Raw genomic sequence first — 19,768 nt, 5'->3', positions numbered from 1 at the left:
CCAAGGTCCTGGGATCGAGCCCCGCTTTGGGCTCCCCGCTCAGCGGAGACCCTGCTTCTCCCTCTCCCTATACCTGCCACTCTGCTTACTTGTTCTCTCTCTCTCTGTGTCAAATAATAAATAAAATCTTAAAAAAAAAAAACACTTTAATTATTTGTAATTATTCACTGGTGCAAACAGATGCAAATACTGTAATTTGAACTGTTGTACAGAATACTGTCTACTTCCCCAAACCTGAAAATAATGGTTTATTTCTGGCCCCAAATAACAGACTAAAGGATACCACGATGCAAATCCAGTTAAAGAGGAGCATGAATAAATAGTCTGCCGGCCTCCCATCAAAAGCTCCTAGAAACAAAAATAAGCCAAATGTCATGGTTCAGAATTTCAGAACAAAGCAACTCCTCTGTAAAGAAATACTTCAGAAAGTTAGAGAGAAAGCCAACATGAGCATATTTTTAAATTCCTCCTCTCAAGCAGAAGAAAATCTTTTAAAACATCTAAAACCATGCCCTTGGGGCACCTGGCTGGCTCAGTTGGTAAAGCATGCTACTCTTGATCTCGGGGTTGTGGGTTTGAGCCCCGCGTTGGGTGTAGAGATTACTTAAAAATAAAATCTTTAAAAATAAATAAAACCATGTCCTCAATAAAGCCCTAAACTCCAGACAAGTGAGCAAGGCTAATCTGTGTTCTCCTAACTGAATTCTAATAAGGACCACACTTCCCCAACCACCACGGGCTGAAGGACCCAGGGCGAGGACAGTCAGTGCTCCGGGCGTCTGAGATCCCACCCCTCCACGACCTCGCAAGCCGCCAGCCTCTGCTTCCCGGAGACACATCTGTGCTCACCTGGCTAACCCTCTCCCCCTCCACTGGACCATAAGCTCTGATGCGAAAGGAACCACAGCTGCCTCGCCTAGCGCGGTGACTCCTCCAGCAGGACTCTGCCGGGAGCTTCTCACTGTTGTGTTGTTACTAGACACGTGCGCACACACGCGTGTGCACACACGCACTACCCCTGAGTCTGACCCTGGGCTTTCTGAGAAGATTCGGTCTCTTCCTCCCAGCCTACATTCTAGCAAGGGAAAACGAGGCTGGAGAAGAGGAGGAGTGAGGCCACAACCCTTCCCAGAGCCTCTGACTCTGCACCTTCACGCTACTTCTGGGAGGTAGAAAGGCAAGGCCCCCTTTCCACAGATGAGGGCAGAAAGTTACAGGACCAGAGTGGCATGGCTTGGTAGAAGCAGGGTGAACTCTAATTACTAGTCTAGTGCCCTTGTTATTACACCATGTACCAGACTCTGTCTCAGCCCTGGACAGGATAATCAACACTGGTCTGGCTCTCCCTTCTCAGGGTGATTCCTCATGCCTTCAGTTGAAAGACTAGAAAAGAGGCAGAGATAAAAAAACAAATGACTGTAAGGTCACATGAGCTCAAACAGCTACCTTCCGCCTCTGGACAGCCCACTGTAACAGCATGATACATAGTCAATTAAAAAGAAACTCTAACAAGTATTAGAAAGGCAGGGGAAAGTATCTGTCTAAAAGATAACAAGAGGGGCACCTGTGTGGCTCAGTCAGTGAAGCATCTGCCTTTGGCTCAGGTCATGATCCCAGGGTCCTGGGATGGAGACGGGCTCCCTGCTAAGTGGGGAGTCTGCTTCTCCCCCTCTCTTTGCCCCTCCCCACACCCTCTCCTTGCTCGTGCTCTCTCTCAAATAAATTTAAAATTCTTTTAAAAAAATTAAAAATGGGGTGCCTTGTTGGTTCAGTGGTTGGGTGTCTGCCTTTGGCTTGGGTCATGATCTCAGGGTCCTGGGATCGAGCCCCACATCGTGTTCCCTGCTCAGCGGGGAGCCTGCTTCTCACTCTCCCTCTACCTTTCCCCACTTGTGCTCTCTTGCGCTGTCAAATAAATAAATAAAACCAAAAAAAAGGTTTTTTTCAATTAGTATAATACAACAAGTTTCTAGCAGAAGTCTCTCTGTTTTGTTTTTGTTTTTTTTTTAAAGATTTTATTTATTTATTTGACAGAGAACACAAGTAGGCAGAGAGGCAGGCAGAGAGAGAGGGGGAAGCAGGCTTCCTGCTGAGCAGAGAGCCCGATGTGGGGCTCGATCCCAGGACCCTGAGTTCATGACCTGAGCCAAAGGCAGAGGCTTAACCCACTAAGCCACCCAGGCACCCCAGAAGTCTCTCCTACTTTCCCAAATTTCTCCCCTGGTGTCTCAAAGGCACAGTGCAGCCCCAGTGTTGAGGACTCTTACTAATAGGGGATCCCTATAGATGAAGCAGAGCTGAAATTCAAAACACACCTCTGAATTTCAGTAATAGTCGTGCTTCTTCTGATTTGGTTTCAGCTTTGTGATTTTTGTTTTTTGTTTCATTATGTTTTTTTAAGCAGGCTCCCTGACCAAGGTGGGGCTTAAACTCACAACCTGGAGGTCGAGAGTCACATGCTCTGGCCCTAGGCCAGGCAGGCACCTCCCTGGCTTCATGATTTCTGAGGATTCTATGGACTGAATACGTGAACTACTGCAATCACACAAACTACAGTACTATATTACCTGACAAGTCTGCAACTGGAAATTGACAAACCTACTGGCCTCCAACGGCAGTCTTGCAGTTCAATTCAGGAAACCTTACAAATAAGGCGGCGCTCCTGTGGACAGGACTCCTGTGAGTCAGGCAAGAAACCGTGCAGGCGGCAAGCGTTCTGTCAGGATGTGAACACGAGGCCGTATGGCCCAGAGAAGACTGGGGATCAGCGAACCCGGGCTCTGGTCCTAGCTGTGTTACCTCGAACAGCTCGGTGACCCGCGGGGCATGTCTACCACCTCTCCAGATCGTTGTTTTCTTATCTGGGAAATCTTATTTTAAAAGGACAGGTCTCGAGGTGTCTGGGTGACTCAGTGGGTTAAAGCCTCTGCCTTCGGCTGAGGTCATGATCCCAGGGTCCTGGGATCGAGCCCCACAGAGAGCCCCCTTCCTCCAATCTCTCTCTGCCTGCCTCTCTGCCTACTTGCGATCTCTCTCTGTCAAATAAATAAATAAAATGTTAAAAAAAAGACAGGTCTCAAAAGTTCCTCTTGACACAAACGTTCATAGCTGCCTTATTCATAACAGTGAAAAATGAAAACAAGTCAAACATCCATCAGCTGATGGATGGAGAAACAAAATGTGATAATTCCGCACAACGGAGTCTTATTTGGCAACAAAAAGGAGAGATGTACTGATACGTGGTACATGGAAGGACCCTGACAACCCCACGCTAAGCAAAAGCAGCTGGCCACATGGTGCATGATTCCGTCCGTAAGAAATGTCCAAAAGAGGCAAATCCAGAAAGGCGAGGAGATTAGTGGCTGCCTAAAAGCTTAAGGGGAAGATGAGGTTGGACAGAAACGGAGAGTGGCTGTTGAGGGGTACAGGGTTTCTTTCTGTGGTGATAAAATATTCTGAAACTAACTGTAGTAATGACTGCACAACTCTGTGAACACTCACCAAATTGCATGCTTTAAACGGGTGGAACTGGACAGCACTTGAATTATAGGTCAATAAAACTTTAAAAAAATGCCTCTCTGCTCTGTGACTGGAGAGTAGGGAAGCGGGGTAAACTTGTAAGAATTCAAGCAGACAAAAGGGATCTATGGGCTAATAATCCTGCAGACGAGTCTTTTTTTTTTTTTTAAAGATTTTATTTATTTCCTTGACAGACAGAGATCACAAGCAGGCAGAGAGGCAGGCAGAGAGAGGGGGAAGCAGGGTCCCTGCTGAGCAGAGAGCCCCATGCAGGGCTCGATCCCAGGACCCTGGGATCATGACCTGAGCCGAGGGCAGAGGCTTTAACCCACTGAGCCACCCAGGTGCCCCCTGCAGACAGATCTTAAGTGTTATTCAGGTATTACAAATTCGTTATATGACCTGACTAGATAGAAGGGAAGAGTAAATGGGTTCCAGAACGTCAAATAACCAAGAGAAAACAATGTACAAATACAGTGTGGTCACAGAACTATTGTAATTTATGTTTTATAATAGTGTTATGATTTTTTTTTAAGTCCTTATGTTTCAGAGGTGAATATTAAAATATTTGCTGATGAAACGATAACACGTCTGGCATTTGTTTCAAATAATCAGGGGTAGGGGGACAGACATGAACAGAGATCGAATAAGACCAGTGATGAGACCATTGTTAAAAGTCAGCAGGAGTTAGGGGCACCTGGCTGCCCGAGTTCGGGGAGCACGTGACTCTTGATCTCCAAGTCATGAGTTCGAGCCCCATGCTGGGTGTAGAGAGGACTTAAATAAATACTTAAAAAGAAAAAAAAAAGGTGAGCAATAGTTAAAAAGGGGCTCACATATACATGCAGACACACACTACGACGTGAATAAACCTTGGAAACATTCTACTAAGTGAGAGAAGTCAGCCACAGAAGGACTCCTAAAATGTCTCAAATAGTCAAATCCACAGGCACAGAAAGTAGCTCAGAGCCTGACTAGTGCTTGGAGAAAGGGGGATGGGGATGCAGAGGAACTGCTTTGGGTTTTGGGGGGTTGATGAGGACATCTTGAATCAGACAGTAGTGGCGGTTGCGTAACACTGCAAACAGACTAAAGACCAAGGGACTGGGACTCCTGGGTGGCTCAGAGGTTAGCCGTCTGCCTGTGACTCCGGTTATGATCTCGGGGTCCTGGGATCAAGCTCCACACCAGCGCCCTGCTCAGCGGGGAGCCTGCTTCTCCCTCTTCCTTTGCCTCTCCCCCTGCTCACGCGCACTCTCTCTCTCAAATAAATAAAATCTTTAAAACAAAACAAAACCAAAAAAGACCACAGAACTGTACACTTTAAAATGGTCACAAGTGTCATTTTCTTGTTATGTGAATTTTACCTCAATAAAAAGGAAAACAAAGGTTCATCAACCTTTCTCACTACTTTTGTGTATGTCTGAAATTGTTCCATAACCAAATGTTTAAAAACCGGTCATGGGTCATCACACTTAGAGTTTACTTCTGATGTGAAAACAAAATTACTCCAACAGCCCCATCCTCAATGAAATCCTATCAAGGAGTAGAATGCAAAGCAAGTCAGCATCAGTATCAGGCCCGACTGGGACAGGGGAGAAAAAAGTCAGAGATCCTGGGGGCTTTAAGGACCAACCATGATGAGGTGGTGAGAATCCCAGCTGTCCGTTTTGGCTGCGCCCAGACACTACCCTTCCCTGAATGAGGGGATGGCGAGGTCCCCTACCAGCAGTAACGGTCCACGACCAGACACTCTGTACTGACATCATGACTTCCTTTTAAAAACACCTCATACAAATGCCAATTTAAGGAAAAATCATGTTGGACACCGAATGCCCATCCTTCTACTTCCCTGCAGTTATGAGATGAATTCACAACTCTCAGACTGACTTCGATTGAAGGGTGGTTCGGGATTCTCTATCCTGAGCTAACCGCGAGCAGGTTTATAAAGCCTCTGGAGTCAGCCAACCTTCTCAGAATCACTTAGGCTTAATGAAATTATGTTCGCGTTTCGACAGAGCAGTATCAATTTATTCCGTCTCAGCATATAGCAACTCAGAACAGCACACAAGGTATTGTCTTCTACTTTTTCACGATAAAATGGTGACTGTTACTTATGCCTCATGATGATGTTGTAAGGATTAAAAATCAAGTCCTCTAAGCACCTAGGACAGTCCCAGCATCGGTACAACTTACTGAGCAATTCCCATCTTTAGGCCATTTCCTCAGAGGCCAACTGCCCTCAAAATTCTTCCAATACGTAAATACGAACTGGTAAATTAGAAACAAATCTTGAAACGACTATGGATAACATACCTGTTTCAAGTCGTGTCGAATACTGATATAAGAAATATAAATTGACCAAATAAAGAAATCCAGTTCCTGGGCCCACAGGGAAATAAAAGGTGGCAGTGATTGGCCTCCAAACCTGTCCAGATTAAAACAGACACAGCGGTTAGTTTCTGCAAGCCTGGTTAATTTTTTTTTTTTTTTTAACTAAACAAAATGCACCGTTGCAAAACATTCTCCTCTGTGATGGTGGCTACCAAAGGGACACCACCAATATAATTCAAGAAAACTGAAGAAGGGCTCTCATCAGCTTCAATCGTATCAATTTGGAAAAAATACTTCTAGCCAGGTTGAAAAAAATCAATACTACAGAAGCACATGGTCAGTCTTTACTGGGATAAGGCATTCAGTTAAGCCTGTCAAAATCGAACTGTAAAGACAATTTCCAACAGGACAATAATAATCTCTATGCAGAAAAAAGAATATCGTGGGATAAGAAACCTTGCCCAAAATTGTCATACTCAAAAGGCAGAAGTAAAATAGAAATGTTTGTATTCAAATCCCTGTGCTATTTAGGAAATACGGATATATGACTTCACATTACTAAGTTTCCCTCTCCCCGCCAAAAAAAATTACAGAAGGGTCTACAGTAAGAAGTGAGCCTCCCTCCTAACCCGCATCTCCCATTTCCCTTTAGCAACAACAATTTCGGTTTCTCGGATTTCTTTCAACAAATAATGTGTTACTACAGTTCCTCCCTTTTCTTCCTCTTGCATCGCACAGCTCTATACCTTGTTTCATTCCCTTGAGATATTTTTGCTGCCTTTATATAAAGTATTCCTTTTATGTGAATGTTCAAAATTCATTTACACTGTTACAATGCCACAATGCCTATTCTTGATTATCGTTTTTATACACGTCCATGTAAGATAAAATCCTGTAAGCTAATCTGCTAAATTCACAAACATTTGCGTTTAATTTTGCTAGACACTGCCAAATGCCTACAAAAATATTTAACTGACTTACACTTTCTCCTACAATGTAGATTGATGCCTGTCTTCCTTCCACACCCTCACCATTAGGGTCTTCTATATTTACCAATTAATTTTTTTAAATCTTCAGCATTTCCTTTCTTCGTTTTTCTGCTAGATTTGCATTTCTTTGTATGTTCTGGAAATTCCCCTTTCTCACTGCTGTAAATATTTTCTGGTCTGTCATTAAATCTATGCCTTGATGGTATTCTTGCCGTACTTTGACATGCAGAAGTGTTCGTTTAATGTAGGCAAATACATCCCTCACAAGCTACATCCTGCTCACAAACTACTTCTCCACTCTAAGAATATGTTAGTGTCACCGTTTCACGGTGACACAGTCCCCATTCCTCTCAGGAGTGAGGCAGTGATCCGACTTCTTTCCCTCGTTGGTCACTCAGCTCTCCCAATCCCATTTACAGAGTAACCCGTACTTTCTCCACTGACCTGAAAAGCTACTTTCATCATATATTTATTTCCTTTTGTATTAAAGTCTCTAATCATATTAAAGTGCTATCCTGTTTGGAATTGAATTCCTATACCAATATCAACTTATTTCAATTTCTAATCTTATAGTATGTTACAATATCTGGTAAAGTTACATGATTAAATAATCCCTCTCCCATTTTTCTTCCACGTGTGTCTTAATTTTCTTGGCTGGTCTCAAAATTTTATTTTCCTAAAAGAACTAGAACTGGGGGGTGCCTGGGTGGCTCAGTGGGTTAAGCCTCTGTCTTCAGCTCAGGTCATGATCTCAGGGTCCTAGAATCGAGCCCTGCATCTAGAGTCCTAGAATCTGCGCTCTCTGCTCAGCCCCCCCACCCGCCCTGCCTCTCTGCTTACTTGTGATCTGTCAAATAAATAAATAAAATCTTTTTAAAAAAAAAAAAAAAAAAAAAAAAGATGGGTGCCTGGGTGGCTCAGTGGGTTAAGCTGCTGCCTTCGGCTCAGGTCATGTTCTCAGGGTCCTGGGATCGAGTCCCGCATCGGGCTCTCTGCTCAGCAGGGGGCCTGCTTCCCTTCCCCTCTCTCTGCCTACTTGTGATATCTCTCTGTCAAATAAATAAATAAGATCTTTAAAAAAAAAAAAAAAGAAAGAAAGAAAAGAAAAAGAACTAGAACCGGCATCTTTGTGATACCAGTGTGATACACCTCCCGACCAGGAAGAAGTCTTTCACAGCTTTTGTAAGTTTTGGATAGACTCAACCACCAAAGCTGAATTACCTTATTGCCTGTAATATTAGCCAAGTTACCTTATTGCTTGTAATACTGGAAAACTGAGCCTCTTGGGCTAAATATACAACTCCATCTGTGAATAAAATTTTGCATCTTATTCTACTGTTGTCTAATTCACTGGCTAGTACCCGCAGAACAATGTTAAATAACAGTTATTGAAGAAGATGACTTTCCCCAGACCATAGAAATACCAGCATCATGCTGGCTTTGGCCTCGCTATACATAAGCATGAAAGACATGACCCCTGCATCAAGGAGTTCTCAAGTAGTGGGTTATCCAAAGAAGCAAAAGACTGATCCCAACGGAGGGGAAAATTGGTCTCGGAAAAACAAATACAAAGTCTGAAAGAACTGCAAGAACACAATAAACAAACAGGGACTGCTGACAATTTGGGTGTGGCTGGAACAGAGGACATTAGCTGTGGCGGCTGGCCAGACACCAAGCTGCCCAGTTACACTCTCCAAGTGCAAGAATGTAACCCTCACAAGTTCAATTCCACCTGGAAGAAAACACGCTTTCTGGAATACCCGAAAGAGCTACTTTCCAAGAAGCCTGTATTAAACCAGCAAAGCAAAATAGGTCAAAACTCATTTTGATTCATTCACAACTTCATCATAGATACAGTTTAAGAGAAAGAACACCGGAAGTGATTTGAGAAGGCCTAGCTGCAAAGTTGTAGCTTGCAATGCTACGACTTGCCTCAGTTGGCATCTGTAAAAGTGGAATGATCTACTAGTACTCGCCCTACTTTGATTAGCGGTTAAAAAAATAATAATAATAAAATAAAAGTGTGGTCCTCTCATCATTTACATACAATGACTCAGGAGATAGATTTTATAGTTGAAGAAACAGAATGAGAAAAGGTTAAATAATAGCTAGTAAGTGGAGGAGCTAGAATTTTATCCCAGACAGCTTGACTCCAAAGTTTATGACACAAAACCCTGATTTTTTTTACAATGTCTCTCACAAGTGATATCATTATTACGAGGTATAATTATAATTAGGAAATGTTTTAAGTACAACTGTGCTTGTATAAGCCTGATTCTCCCTGCTTATGAAGAGCACTGGGATTGAAGACCAGAAGCAAGCAAGCCCTGGCCTTGGCCCTTAAATAGCCCTAGGGCCTTGGAAAAGTCTAGACCTTTGCGTTGATGTCTTCATCTACCCAGTGACGTCTGCCCTGACTCCACCTTCCTTATTTCCAGATTTTGGTAGGAATTAAGAAAGTGGATTTAAAAGGTCCTTTGTTTTAAAAAAAAGGAAAAAAAAAGGTATGTGTGGGTGTATGATTATTAATCTCTTAGGAGGCACACACTGACATGGTTTTTACAAATTCCCATTTTAAGCTACCTCCATATTCCCGTAAGTTACTCAGGGCCTCATTTTGGAAAAGAAACCCTGGTTTTTTCCGACTACATCTTTCACTAACACTGACGACATGACACTATTTTTAGCCACTGTGTGCACCTGTGCTTTGGAAATCAGTGTCTGTCAAAATATCTCACTCCTTTTCCCCATTCATTAAGCTTACCCTTGAGTTATACTTGGCTTTCATTGATCTAAGAGACTTAATATTATTTTTGTATTACTTTAAAATTATAATTTAAAAACACCAGAAGAAAGCTTATCTCTTCAGAAAACCACAATATACTTCTGAAATCCCCACTGCCGTCCCAGCTAAATCCCCTCCTTTGCTCTGATATGTAAATAGTTAGGATGAGAAAATGGCTTTTGTTTTCAGGGCTGGGAGAGGTTGGCTGCGCCCATTTCTCAACCCTGGAAAGCCTTCACGGATCCCGTAATGGGCAGCAGGTGCAGCACCAAGAGGGCGGGGCCTGCGGGCAGCAAAGGGGAAGGGAGCAGCTCGTTTTCACCCCCCAGCACCCCGTCCTCATCCCAGCCGTTTTATAATGAAAGCTGGGCCCTCGTGAGAGTTTAGGTGATTTGCCAGAGCTCCTCACTTCACAGCAAGAAGTCCACATCTTCACTGGCTTATAAGGGTTTAAGAAAGGGAGAAGGCAGTGCTCTTTAGTTACTGGTCTCAAACCTCCTGTTGAGAGAGTGGGTGGCAGCTGTCCTTGAACTAAAAATCTCCCGAACAACCTGCTACTGAAATCATTACAGATGCTACCCAGAGTCTAAAGTGGGGTTTTTTAAGTACCCCAAACAAAGATTTTTCCCGAAACAGTATGGACCGGTCACCAACAAGAAAGAGGGAGAGTACCTCAGTGCCAAATGCTGATGTTAGCTAAGTGTGGGCTTTTTTTTTTTTTTTTTTTTTTGGACAACCTAGGTAGGCAAGAAAAACAAGTAAAAGGCACTCAGGTTCAATTGTGGACTTTGAAAGAGCTATTAGAAGCCATCCATTCGAGAAACAAGAGTGGGGTGTGAACATGCGGAAGCAAAAAAAAAGCAAAAGGAAGTATACAGGGGGCACTTGGGTGGCTCAGTGGGTTAAGCCTCTGCCTTTGGCTCAGGTCATGATCTCGAGGTCCTGGGATCGAGCCCTGCATCAGGCTCTCTGCTCAGCAGGGAGCCTGCTTCCCTTCCTCTCTCTCTGCCTTCCTCTTTCTCTGCCTGCCTCTCAGCCTACTTGTGATCTCTCTCTGTCAAATAAATAAATAAATAAATAAATAAATGAAGTATACAACCATGAAGCAAATGCTTAGCCTCTGAGATCAGAAGCTTAAGGAGAAGGATAAACTGAAACCTAAAAAGAAAGATCCCAGTGCACTCAGGAAAGAGAAGTCCCCAACATCCTTCCTGCTTATTCTTCCGATAAAACACACAGCTGGACCCACCTTACCACACCCAGGCTGCGCCCACCTTACCACACCCCAGCTTATCCACTTTTCCATTCAGGCCAAACTTAACTGGGTATAGTCAATGATGAACTGTCTGTGCACCAAGTGTACCCCTTTTGTATAACTGAGTGTGTCATGGCTGCAACTGAGAAACCGGGGCAAAAGTACCGAGAAGCTCTAAGGATTGCCTAGGATCCAAGATTTGAACCACTACCATGCGTGCACACAAAGGAACCCACGCAGATGACTGCTTGAGCACAGAGAGTAACTCAGCACAAGTGTTACACGTGGCCACAGTTCACTGGGACCTTAACGAAGGATCGGGAAGATCCCTGGAGTTCCCACCATGTACATTTCAAACCATGGGTGCTTGCCTAGTATATGAAGTAGAGAAAACAAGGCACAGGAAGCATATGAACAAAAGCACAGAGACACAGATGTTATATGGAATGACTGCCTGGCCTGCACAGACATCTACCAGAAGGTTTTTCTAACTAGAACATAGGGGAAAGCGATCTGTACCCACATCTGAGGCTTCAGAGGTAGGAGGTGGCTGGGCGGGGTCCTTATAGGATATGCTAAAGAGTTTGGATTTCCTTGTAAGGTCAACGGGAGCTTGTTAAAATTTTAATTAAGGAGCATGACAGGATCAGATTAGATATTTTAAAAGATCACAAGGTAGTGTAAGAATAGACAAATAGATCACTGAAATAGAATAGAAAGTCCATAAACAGACCGATATATTTATGGCAAGTTGGTGTATTATCAAGGTAGTATTTCAAATCTGTGGGGAAAAGAAATTTTACTGGAAGGCCAAACAGTGTGGAATAATTTTTAGTGGGGTCAGAATCCTGATTCCACCAGTTACCATCTGCATGAGCTGGGCACAGAGCATAACCATTTGGTGCCTTCCTTGTTCCCTCTTTAAAAATGTGTTGTCTAATTGTCAAAACAAGTCTGATAAGAGGGGATGAAATCAAATAGTCCATGACACAATTTAAGTATTGTTCAGTAAATGTCAGTGATTATTGCACTAAAAAAAGAAGAAGAAGCCATTCATCCTACTTGTAGGTATGTACTCAACAGAAACGCATACCTGTGTTCACCAAGACACGTACTGGAATGCTGACAACACTATTCTTTATGGCCCGAACTGGAAACTATCCAAAATGCCCATTACCAGTAGAATGAGTAAAGAGATGGTCATCTATGGTAATCTATCTATAATCATGTGCAACAAAATGGGTGACTCCTACGCACTTTCAAAAAGAGACCAGACACAGAAGAGTATATACTGTAAATTTCATTTACATAAGGTAAAAAAAAAAAATGGCAAAAATAATCTGTGATAGTAGTTACCGTTGGAGGAGACAGTTATCAGAAGGGAGCTGTAGGATAGTGTGGGGGGTGTTGGAAATGTTCTCTTCATGATCTAGGTAGTGGTCATATACAGGCATTCAGTTTTTAAAAATTCGACAACCTCTAAATATATAATACCTATACTTTACTACTGGTATACTAGTAATTCCATAAAAAGTTAAAGCTATAATCTAATGGGTAACCTTATCTACAGACTACAGCACAACTGTCTGAAGTGGACAGGACTGTTAAGGAAAGCTTTTAAAGCTGTACATACCAAAACCCTAGCCACTGAAGCTCTAATCCAAACCTTGAGGCTACTTCTATGCTCAGTCTATAGACCAAGTTCACCTCCCTTCTGGTTATGTGCATAATAGGTCTCTCTTCCGCAATATGCTTTTTTTTTTAACTTTATTATTTAATATATTTTCTTTTTTAAAAAAATACTTTATTTATTTATTTGACAGACAGAGATCACAAGTAGGCAGAGAGGCAGGCAGAGAGAGAGAGGGGGAAGCAGGCTCCCTGCCAAGCAGAGGGCCCAATGCAGGGCTCGATCCCAGGACCCTGAGATCATGACTGAGCCAAAGGCAGAGGCTTAACCCACTGAGCCACCCAGGCACCCCAACTTTATTATTTAATTCAATTAATTAACATAGAGTGTATTATCAGTTTCAGAGGTAGAGTTCAGTGATTCATCTTATATAATACCCAGGGCTCCTTATACCCCATGCCCCCCTTAAGGTATTTATCCCAAAGGCACAAATGTAGTGATCTGAAGGGGTACCTGCACCCCAACATTTATAGCAGCAATGTTCACAATATAAACTGGAAAGAGCCCAGAACTCCATCAACACATGGATAAAGACGATGTGGTATGATATATATAGATATAGACATAAGAACGAATATATATCATATATCATATTTATATATATATGAATATTACTAATCTGCTAGGGTTGCTGTCATCAGGGTTAAAGGTGATAACATAAGCAAAAGCTTGGCAAATATAAGCACAAGACCCAAATTACAGATCTGGTTAATGCCACCCTCTTACAATTCCTGAAAACAAATCATTGCAACTGAGAGTTCATCTCTTCTCATCTAAAGTCAGGATGCTTTTAAGGGGGCAAAATATGGGATAATAATCCAGCAGTTATATTTCAAGTTTAGTTACAAATTAAAATTAAAATCTTCCTGCCCACAGAGAAAAGGTAGTGATGGCAGGACTTATTATTGGCTAGTAAATAAAAATGGGCACTATTTTTTAATAGATTATTTACCAGACTATTTATGGGGACTTTGCATTTTTCTATATGAATTTTACTTAACAGAGGCATGAAGCAGAGAACATACCTCCTCAATTTGAGGATACTCGTTTTTATGTTTCTAAAACTAGGATGCGGCTATATATGTATATATATGGAAGTTCTACTCTCCCATCCCTCCAAAAAGTTGTACTTAGTTGATGAAGCACCTTATAATCAATGGAGTTAGATCAGAGTCCATATGGTATTAAACCATCCCCACTTTCAGGTAACAAAATTGAGCCTCGGAAAGGATAAGTAACCCGCCTAAGGGCAGAGAACCAGTAAGGGTCTGAGCCAGGCCTGGGGAACCATGACTCAACTACTTGAAATCCCATGTTCATTCTATTTTAAGGGAAAGCAGATAACTGACTTGGAAGAAATCACCCTCAAGAATGTTTGCTAAACACTGAACTGTGTATTTTGGTAGATACTATGCGAAGGAGTTAGACGAGACAGCTCAGAACTATCTTTGACTCACTGAAGTGGAAACCGTATCCGCAGCTGTCTACCAAGTGCAGTGACACTTGTCTCGGGATGCCTGTGGGAGCTGAATGAGCAAACACGGAAACGCAACACACACGGAAGGGGGCGAGCTGATTCCATCCAAAGCTACCGGCAGCCCCGGGAGACGATCTCAGACACCTCCCGGGCTGCAAGAAATTACCACCTCTCCTAGTTAATCAAGGACCCATACGAAGACATTTCATCATTATGAATTACTTGATGGATGGCTGTGAAATGTGAGGGACTAGGAATTTGGGACAACAGCGTAGTGAGTCTTAACACTCCGACCCAAACTAAGAAAAGAACACTTGAAATTTTGCAGTTCCAAACCAACAGGCTACTCAGACAAGACCTACAGATGAGAAGAAGCGACTTTCATCCCTTCCAACATGAACCCACAATTCTAAATCAGGTTTTTTTTTTTTTAAGCTGTTCAAGACTCAGCTTCTAAGGAAAAGATGAGCCTCTAACAGAAAGCACAACACGCGCTGTTTGTCACACATCTGCCTCTGAGGCGCAGTTCTTCCTTCAAAGGCTTCATCTGCAAACGAGTTCCTCCAGGTGGGTCTGAAAGCGACATCTGTCCAGGATGGGTAGGAGCCAGAGGAGCAGAAAGAAGATACAGAGACGGGCCTTCTCACAGGTGGACAAGCAGCGCGCTGTCCCCGCTCCCAGCAGCTTCTCCCTGGTCTCAGGATGAGCTCGGACGAGACAATGTGTGCGAGATGGGAAAAGCAGGGGAGCTGGGACGAGTGAGGATTCTGATCACCAAGTCACTGCTGTCAGCCTTGACCTGGTCTCTTAGAAAGGCTTTCCTACTTCACGGGTCTCACTGCACAAGGGAGCGAGACTCTGCAAGGAGGGCCAAAGAGCCCGTTTTGACCAGATCCTTCTCACCGAAGGATTTACAACCACTGCTCCTCCTGTACACACATTACCCAACATGCCACTCACCAGGCACAAAGCACACAACATTCACTAGGTCACAAATAATTACCAAAGCAAATAGAAAACAGCGTGCAATTCTGACTGCGGGCCCAAATCATTTTTTAACATCCAACTGCCTACTTAACTTCTGCATCTGGATGCCTAAGAAGCACCTCTAGACTTAACGTGGCCAACACAGAACTCTTTATCCACCAACACCCCGCACCCAAACCTACGCCTTCCTAAACATTTCCCATCTTGGTAAAGGGCTCCACCATCCCGTGTGGAAACTGACATCTCTGAGTGCTGCTGCCTTCAGCCTTTCCCCCTTCACATCCATTCAGCAGCGACCTTGGGCCGCTCAACTCCCAAATCCAACCACTTCTATCTTCATGGCCACCATGATCCAAAGCATCTCTCTTGCCTTCTAACTTGATTCCTGCCTCTCCCCATATCGAGTCCATCCCACAGAGCAGTCAAAGCAATGTTGTCAGTCTTCTGTTCAAAATGCTCCAAAGTGGGGCGCCTGGGTGGCTCAGCGGGTTAAGGCCTCTGCCTTCAGCTCAGGGCATGATCCCGTGATCCTGGGATCGAGCCCCACATCGGACTCTCTGCTCGGCGGGGGGCCTGCTTCCTCCTCTCTCTCTCCCTGTCTCTCTGCCTACTTGCGATCTCTGTCTATCAAATAAATAAATAAAATCTTTAAAAAAATAAAAACAAAAACAAAATGCTCCAAAGCCTTCCTGGTTTATTTATTTATTAGTCCTGTTTATTTCAAAATAAAGTCCAAGCCACAAAGCCTTGAGCAATCCAGGTCCAGGCTACCCTTCCATCTCTGCTTTATCATACTGATCCTGCATTACCTCTAGTCCTCACCTACCAATCCTCATCCCTACAGCTGATTCTGGTCTAAGCTAACCACTCTTCCTTCTGTTTCTAGGCCCTGCCTCTCAGCCTTCCACTTACTATTTCTTCTTCTTAGACAGTTGTCCCCAGAGCCAGATCCTCCCAAAGCTGGCTCCTTGACATTCAGATTTCAGTTCAGATATCATCTCTGAAGCCTTTCTGGAACATTCCATCAGATGTTAAGTCACTCTCTATCACACGCCTCTCTTTCTTCATGGGAGCTGGGACTTTCTGTCCTATTCACTATTGTGGCTCCAGTGCCCAACACTAGAAGTGCCAATTATTTCCACGCATTCAACCAACATGAAAGCACATGCTATGTGCCAGGCACTATTCTGTTTAACAAAGATAGCAGTAAACAAGTCAGGGGTCTGGTTCTCATGGAGCCTGATTTTCTGAAGGGAAGCCGACTAACAGATGCCAACAGGTGATAAGTAGCAAGTAAAATTAAGGATAAGGGAGATGGCATGAAGGAGGGGTACTATTTTATGTAGAGCAATCCATAACGCCTTGTCAATAAGGCGGCACTGGGGAAGAGACTTGAAGGCAAGGAAGTAATCATGGTTATCTTCCTCAGAGAAACAACATGCGCTAAGGACCTGAGGAGAGAGTTGGCTGCTGAAGGAACAAGAATTCCACTGTGGAGCCTAATGTGTAAGGAAGGTGGAGAGTGGCGGGACACAAAGTCAGAGCAGAAGTAGAGGGTCTTGTAGGCCACTGAAAAGACTTGGATTTTACACATCTGAGTTGAGAAGACATTGGAAGGTTCAGGGCAGAGGACTGACGGACTTGGTTTATATTTTAAAAGGATCATTCCAGCTGTCTAGAGAAAAGAACTGGGCTGAAATGATAATGGCTTGTAATGGAGAATGAAAAGGGACCTGGATATATATGTAAAATTGAGCAAACAATTAGCTGGCAAATTGTGGGATGTGGAGAGAAAAGCCAAAGATGATTCTATGACTACTAGTTTGAGCTCCTGTAATAATGGAATTGCTATATACTTCTAGAGCAAACGACAAAGGGTATCCAGTTTGGGACATTTTAAATTTGAGATGCCTATTAGTCATCAGAGAGATAAATTCCAAACTGACAGCTGAAAATCAGGAGACAGATCTGGACTGAAAATATGTCTATTTGTATTTGAGAGTCTTAAGTGTATAGAATGTATGTAACGCCACGGAGCTAAATGAGATCACCTACAGCTGGGGCGAGTATAGAGAAAAGTTCCTATAACTGATCCCTGGGGCACATCACAACAGTTAAAGGTCAGGAAGATGAGGAACCAGGAAATGAGAGTAAGAAACAGCAGTCAAGAGGGGGAAGACATGACAGTGTTATCCACATGTCAATTAATGTGCTCAAATTAATGTCAGATCTTAGTGTCTGACCTGCCACTGAGTAATGATCTAAATCACAGACTCCAGTGAATAAGGATCATGTCTGGGAAACTAGTACTCTCTTGCCAGAAATACTCTGGACAGTTTCCTTCACACTTAAACAAATAACGAGGCCTTCTATTTCTGGACCAATTTACTCTTTACTTAGTCCTTCATACATTCTATTCCATGCCACATACCAGGTACGGGCTGGATGAAATGCAGACAAACAACTCTTGCATCTGACTTCAAACTACTCCCACAAAGGGGGGGGGGCTCCATTAATACAAGAAGAACTGGATGTTGAGTAGTTGACAACTACATGGCACCCACGTGGGTGGCAGAGCAAGGTCAGAGGGTACCTGCTCCGGGTGGACGCAAGCTGCTAATCACCGGCGCCCAAAAGATTAACAACTATCAGAGAATTACCTTCCCGCTGCCTCCTTCTCTGAATGCAGAGGACGGGGAGCATAATCTTAGAGGGGCGAAATCAGTTCCTTTTTACCAGGGCAAACCCACTGCCCCAGCCATCCTGGCCATAGAGCTCCGGACCCCTTCGCCTTCACCCCGCCCCCCGACCACAGGACCCGCCCTAAACCGCTGGAGCGGTCGCACTACAAATCCCACCAGGCACCGCGCGCCCGCAACATGCCGGTGTACGCTCCGCAGCCGACAGGCCTCCTGGGACCTGCAGTCTCCACTCTGCTCGTCGCCGGTCAGTACCTGGAAGCGATAGAGGAAGGCTTCGGGCCAGAGGAAGAAGTAGGCCGGGCTGATGAGACCGAGTTTCCCAACCAAGGGCACCGCGACAGTGGCGGCGAACCAATAGCGCGTGATGGCCGGGATGCTCCTGAACCAGTCCCCGATGTCCGACATCTTCACCTTTTAAGTGGCCAGAAAAGGCAAAATCGTCCCACTCCCCGTCCCTGGCCCCTCAGGACCCGGCCCGCTCCGCGAGTGGAAGGTGTCGAGGCGGAAGCCGCCCAAGCCGCGGATAAGAAGGCGGAGATGGGCGGACGTGGCGCCACCGAATTCGGACGAGCGAGGGAGCGTTCGAAGGCAAACTTCCCCTTCCGGCGGCCACGGAAGACGTTAACCAGAAGTCCCGCCGCTTAAAGGGCAAGCACGGATTTTTGCCACTGGGTTGAAAAGCTCGGCGGTCCGGGGGCGGGGCCAAAGGGGCGGGGCCAAAAGAGGCGACGACACGACTGGTGGGAAACAGTGGTTGCTAGGGGCAACGGCAAATACTCCAACCAATGGCGAAGCTGAACGCCTGCTACTTAGTTCAAGCCGGGTTTGTAATCCAGGTGTGTCTTCTCCGGCGGTGTTTAAAAAGGAAGGAGGAAAATCACACACTTCCTCGTTTGTTCTTGCATTCGACGAATGTCTGTGCGGGGCTTAGCAAGTGTGAGGTGAGTTCTAGGCCCCGGGGATCCTGCGACTATCACAGCTGTCGCGGTACCTTCTCTCCTGGAGCTTACATTCTAATGAGGATAGACAACTGCTAAATAAGTGAATACGGTAATTTCAGCGAGTGAAAAAAAGTAAAGAATATAATAAAATAGGAGTGGCTGGGTGGGAGCAGGGGAGTGTGGAAAAGACAGCTATTTTAGATGAGAATGATCAGGGAGAACTTCTTCGGTGAGGTGACCTTTGAGCTGAACCACCCCCCGCTACCCCACTACCGCCCCAGGCAAAGAACTGGGGAATTTTCCACGCCGAGGGAATGTTGGAGGGACTGAAGGTAGAAATGATCTTAACTATCAAGTAGGATTTTAAATTACAAATAGATGAGAATCCGTCCTATTCTCTCTTTTTTTTTTAATTTATTTGATAGACAAGTAGGCAGAGAGGCACGCAGAGAGAGAAAGGAAGGGAAGCAGACTCCCTGCCGAGCAGAGAGCCCGATGCGGGGCTCAATCCCAGAACTCTGGGATCATGACCCGAGCTGAAGGCAGAGACTTTAACCCACTGAGCCACCCAGGTGCCCCGAGAATCCGTCCTATTCTTAAAAGAATCTGTAAAAAGATAGAAAGATAGAACTTTTCCTGTTGTTTTCAGATGTAGGTCCTGCAGTTTAAGTTTGATTACACTAAAAAAAAAAAAAAATTGATTAAGCCATCCAATAAAAACCACTAGGGACACACCTGTAGTCCAGAATTAGCTTTATTTGTGCAGAAGGGGACACTGCACTCTAGAGGAACCTGGACCATCTAATCAATCAAAAGAGTGGGTGAAGTAAAATTTTGGTAAAATTTAAATGAAGCAGTGTTTTGATGGGTTCAAAGCAAAGCAGTGCTGTGTGTAAAAGTGTTAACATCAAGCCTAGGCCTGAGCTGAGAAGCAGACCGGAGGTCCTCTTTCCTTTGAAATCTCAAATTTAGAATAAATGTGGACTATTGGGTCTGAAAGGTTCTTATGGAAAGATTTGCACCTAGATTGAAAATCATGTTTTAGAATGACCCATATAGTTCAGATCTGTCGGGGGAGAATGGAATTTT

The 19,768-nt window shown here is 44.2% G+C and overlaps 1 protein-coding gene across 1 annotated transcript in view; it reads right to left on the bottom strand.

The window, feature by feature from the left end:
- Positions 1–18,372, bottom strand: part of DERL1 (derlin 1) — a 28,562-nt gene extending 10,190 nt beyond the window's left edge. The window contains exons 1-3 of the mRNA XM_044245016.1: positions 17,991–18,372; positions 5,836–5,947; positions 284–348 (exon numbers count right to left, since the gene is read on the bottom strand). Of these exons, the coding sequence (XP_044100951.1) occupies positions 284–348; positions 5,836–5,947; positions 17,991–18,143 (330 nt within the window). The 5' untranslated portion in view covers positions 18,144–18,372. The remainder of the gene's footprint in view (positions 1–283; positions 349–5,835; positions 5,948–17,990) is intronic.
- Between the last annotated feature and the right edge of the window lie 1,396 nt (positions 18,373–19,768).

This window comes from Neovison vison, chromosome 4, assembly GCF_020171115.1.
Source record: "Neovison vison isolate M4711 chromosome 4, ASM_NN_V1, whole genome shotgun sequence".
Classification (NCBI taxonomy): domain Eukaryota; kingdom Metazoa; phylum Chordata; class Mammalia; order Carnivora; family Mustelidae; genus Neogale; species Neogale vison.
The sequence above is the reverse complement of the archived record's forward strand: the minus strand, read 5'-3'. Positions and strand labels throughout refer to the sequence as shown.